The following is a 4,899-nucleotide window of genomic DNA, read 5'->3' on the forward strand; positions in this document are numbered from 1 at the left end:
GCAGCTACTGAGTACAGAATCACTATCCATGCTACTGCGAAACTACCTAGACTGAAGTAGAGGAATTTGAAACTAACCAAGCGCCAAATGTTTCTTGTTTTATTTTTCTGAAGCAGCATATGCAACAGTGCATGCCAATTGCTTCTTCGGGTTTATTTCTTTCTTTTCCACGTTATGTAACAAACGTCCATAAAACGTCCCGCATGTGCGCACCGTTCTGTGACACGTGAAATGCTGGGAGCGTTTAAGATATTGTTAGCTGTTGTTGACGGATTTTGCGGACGACACCGGTTTGCGCAGTATGTTTACGCCGCTCCTGACCTTCCAGATCGTGGCCTGCTGGGTTGCTGACACCGCTGGCCTGGGCGACTACGTTTGGTCACCACCCGGTGGCCTAACAGTGCTTCTAGCGCCCACGCGCTGTTTGGATCAACGACGGATCCTGCTACCGATCACCAGCCCGCCGACAGCACCCTGCGCCTGCAACTACGCATGGCAACGCTATTCATCGTCGACGTCACCAATCACGTGGGACCTATCCGGCCTACTAAATCATTGGAACATCACCCTCACCTCGGGGCACGACACCGGTTTGCGCAGTATGTTTACGCCGCTCCTGACCTTCCAGATCGTGGCCTGCTGGGTTGCTGACACCGCTGGCCTGGGCGACTACGTTTGGTCACCACCCGGTGGCCTACCAGTGCTTCTAGCGCCCACGCGCTGTTTGGATCAACGACGGATCCTGCTACCGATCACCAGCCCGCCGACAGCACCCTGCGCCTGCAACTACGCATGGCAACGCTATTCATCGTCGACGTCACCAATCACGTGGGACCTATCCGGCCTACTTAATCATTGGAACATCACCCTCACCTCGGGGCACGACACCGGTTTGCGCAGTATGTTTACGCCGCTCCTGACCTTCCAGGTTAGTTACCTGACACATTCTAAACAATGCTCAACCAGCAACTACTTCCTTGTCGCGGTGTCGTGCCCCTACGACTTCAAATTCCGCAACTTGCTATGTACATGTTACAAGGTGTGCACCCTACAATTGCTGTCACAGTTGATGTTATTGCTGTCCGGAGATGTGGAACTAAACCCCGGCCCAACTAAAGCTCAGATAGAAGACCTATTTGACGCTATCAAGAAGCTCGATGAAACCGTCCTAACCATTCGTGAAGATATTAACCAGCTCAAGGCAGTACAAACTAACCATGAAACAGTTCTCTCAACATTAACAAACCGAATTGTAGCGCTAGAAACAGTCCAAATTGAACCCTCACCGAACGCCGTACCCGAAGACGCTGTCAAAATCAAGCATGAAATAGAAACACTAAAAGCTGCTAATACCGACGCTAGTAATCGACTGCGCCGCAATAACCTTCTCTTCTTCGGTATTGAGGACTCTGTAAAAGAATCATGGGAAGAATCCGAACTTAACGTGCTAAATTTTTGCACCACCCAACTCGATATTATGATCGAACCAAGTGCAATTGAAGGGGCTCATCGGATCGGAAAATTTGCCCCTGACAAAACAAGACCAATCGTGGTAAAGCTTGCTCACTTCAAAACAAAAGAAAAGATTTTAGGCTGCGGAATCAAGCTTAAAGAAACGACCTTCGCCGTAAGGGAAGACTTTGCTGCAGCCACTCGCCTTGCGCGTGCTAAGTTGCTTAAGTTCATTCGGCCAAAAAAGTGTGCATTTATGCTGAGAATGGACAAGCTGTTTGTTGGTAACAAGACCTACTTGTATGACGCGAAAAATGATAGCATTACTGAGCTTGAAAACTCACCCATCATTACATTGGATAACAACCCACTATCACAAGCCACCTCCGTTGGCAGCACATGACAGGTTTCGAATCATTCCGCCTCGTGTAACACGTGTGTCCGCCCTATGGCATTTCTAAACTTAAACATCGCATTTACTAACATACGAAGCATAATTCCTAAACGCGATGAACTTTACAGTTTCATAAATGATATCAGTGCTGACATAGTCATACTAACTGAAACATGGTTGCATCAAGACATTATAGATACGGAAGTGTTTCCCTCCAACTTGAACTTCACAATTTTTCGCCGCGATCGAGATAGCAAGAGAGGAGGTGGCGTGCTGATAGCCATTACTAATACCCTAGCATCTTCACTTATATTCCATGATGACAAAATAGAATTAACCTGGGCACTTGTCTCAAACGGAGCCTCGAAATTTGTTTTTGGCGCCTGCTATAGGCCGCCGGACAGCCACCCCGACTTCTGCGACCTACTTCATCAATCCGTACTTACAGTCACCAATAAATATCCTCAGGCACCCATATTTTTATTCGGAGACTTCAACTATCCATCAATCATCTGGTCGTTGCTTTCAGTGTCGAATGGGTCACCGTCTCAAGAACATCAATTTTTAAACACTGTACTTGATTTTAATCTTCACCAGGCCATAACCTGCCCTACCAGGGGTAATAATATCCTAGACCTCCTGCTAACTTCGTGCCCTGACGACATAAAAACAATTAACACGCTCCCTGGTCTTAGTGACCACAAACTAATCCATATTTGCATCTCTTCCCCGCTGAAAAAGAAATCACCCACACAGAAGATAATCACAGATTACAAGAGAGGAAATTTTAACGCCATTAATCACGAACTAACAAAATTCTTAGATAACTTCAGGATTACGCACCTAACTCGCAGTGTCAACGCTAACTGGGAAATTTTTAAGACTACAATGCTTAACCTTAAAAATAAATACGTTCCTACAACCCTCATTAAATCAGATTCCAACTGTCAATGGTTTAACAAACAGCTAAAATCACTCTGCAACCGGAAGAAACGCTTGTACAGATCGGCTCATCTAAGCCGAAGTCCAACTGCATGGGAGCGCTATCGCTCATGCGCGAAACAGTACTTAACCGAACTCAAAGCTGCAAAAATTAAATTCTTTTCCGATGACCTATTATCGATTCTTCAATCAAACCCTAACAAATTTTGGCGCATGCTTTCCCCTACGTCACAATCTAATCGATTAGACCTCACTAATGCTGACGGAGAACCAATCGACGCCGCACAATGCGCTTCTGCTTTGAATGACCACTTTTCGTCTGTGTTTTCCTCTGCTAATACCACTGATACCGTAGCATTGCCGGATCCAGAAGCTGTAGCGATGCCAGGAATTGAAATCTCTCCAGAAGGAATATTTAAACTGATTAACGATCTAAAAGTTTCTTCTTCGGCCGGTTGCGACAATATTAACAGCAAATTACTAAAAAGTACCATTTCAGTCTCTAGCCAGATACTTTACTTGATCTTCACACAATCATTACAAACAGGAAACGTACCAGACGATTGGAAGAAGGCTAAGGTTATTGCAATTTTTAAATCAGGCAACCGCGCAATCCCAGCAAACTACCGACCTATTTCCTTAACCAGTATCCCATCTAAAATGCTCGAACATATCATAGCTTCAAATCTTATGACTTATCTGGAATCCATCAATTTTTTCTTTGCTCATCAACATGGTTTCCGGAAACTACTATCATGCGAAACCCAACTAGCGGAATTCACACATAATATACTTCACTTCATGGACGAAAATCTTCAAACTGACGCCATATTTTTAGATTTCTCTAAAGCATTCGACCGTGTCCCTCATAACCTATTACTATCTAAACTATGCAACCTTGGAATCCCTCTCAACATAATTTCCTGGATAGAAAATTTCCTAAAAAACCGGAAGCAGTGCACAAGCGCTAACGATTATGACTCACCTCTCTCTGACGTGACGTCAGGTGTCCCCCAGGGTGCCTGCCTCTCCCCGCTTCTCTTTCTAATATACATAAACGACTTGCCTAATAACGTACTAACAAAATTAAGACTTTTTGCCGATGACTGCGTGCTGTACTCTCCAATCTATAAACCCGATGACAGAGCTAAACTTCAACATGATCTAGATATAATTGTACCTTGGTGTGATAAATCTCTTATGCCATTAAACCTCACTAAGTGCAAAATGATGTCATTCACCCGTAAAATGATCCCAGCGCAGTACACCTATAGCATAAAGTCTCTTTCCATTAGCCCTACGCTATCTTACAAATATCTCGGAGTGCATCTATCATCGTCGCTATCATGGTCAAACCATATTCAAATCATCTGTTCGGAGGCCTCACGCACCCTCGGATACCTGCGCCGGATCTTAAAATTAGCCTCACCAGATATTAAAAAGCTAGCTTATGAAACTTATGTCCGACCGAAATTAGAATATGCATGCTCAATCTGGCACCCCTCACAAACTTATCTTACTAATGATATAGAACGGATTCAAAACCGCGCTGCCCGTTTTATTTGCTCCCAATACTCTAACGATATTAGCGTTACTGCACTAAAAGAATCATTGAACCTGCCGTCACTTGAATCTCGTCGCATCATTTCTCGGTTGTGTCTTCTGCATGCTTTCTATTATCATCCTAAATCGCGGCATGTCCTGCTTCAACCATCACACAGAACTTCATCCCGCATAAACCACAGTCATCCTATCGCACCCATAAATGGACACACATCTGCAATGATTACCTCCTTCTTTCCCAATGGGATTACAATCTGGAATAAACTACCCGATAATTTAGTAACATGCATTAACCGCCAAGCCTTCCGCAATAAACTAAAAATTCACTTGTCACAATCTAACTAAATTTTCTGTTCTGCCAGTTTTTACAATAATTTTGAAGTACTGTTTAAAATGTTTCATATTTCTCTGAATATTTACCCCTGTAACTTTACGTTTACCTTGCACTTTGTAATGTTTACTGTATACTTTGCATTTTGTATCCTTTGTATTATTATTGTTCTCTGAATGTTAACCCTTGGTACCCTTTGAGTTTTATTTTGTTTTTG

General features: G+C 43.7%; 1 protein-coding gene across 1 annotated transcript; it reads left to right on the forward strand.

The window, feature by feature from the left end:
* Positions 1-301: 301 nt before the first annotated feature.
* Positions 302-2,277, forward strand: LOC144139871 (uncharacterized). Its single transcript, XM_077672116.1, has one exon. It carries the CDS (start codon positions 302-304, stop codon positions 1,853-1,855), a length of 1,554 nt encoding a protein of 517 aa, XP_077528242.1. The 3' UTR covers positions 1,856-2,277.
* Positions 2,278-4,899: the final 2,622 nt, after the last annotated feature.

Source organism: Haemaphysalis longicornis, unplaced genomic scaffold (genome assembly GCF_048455015.1).
Source record: "Haemaphysalis longicornis isolate Haplotype H1 unplaced genomic scaffold, Haemaphysalis longicornis Haplotype H1 scaffold_5, whole genome shotgun sequence".
NCBI lineage: Eukaryota > Metazoa > Arthropoda > Arachnida > Ixodida > Ixodidae > Haemaphysalis > Haemaphysalis longicornis.

Excerpts from the sequence above, each read along its gene's own strand:
- LOC144139871 (XM_077672116.1), top strand. The coding sequence starts at position 302 with ATGTTTACGCCGCTCCTGACCTTCCAGATCGTGGCCTGCTGGGTTGCT.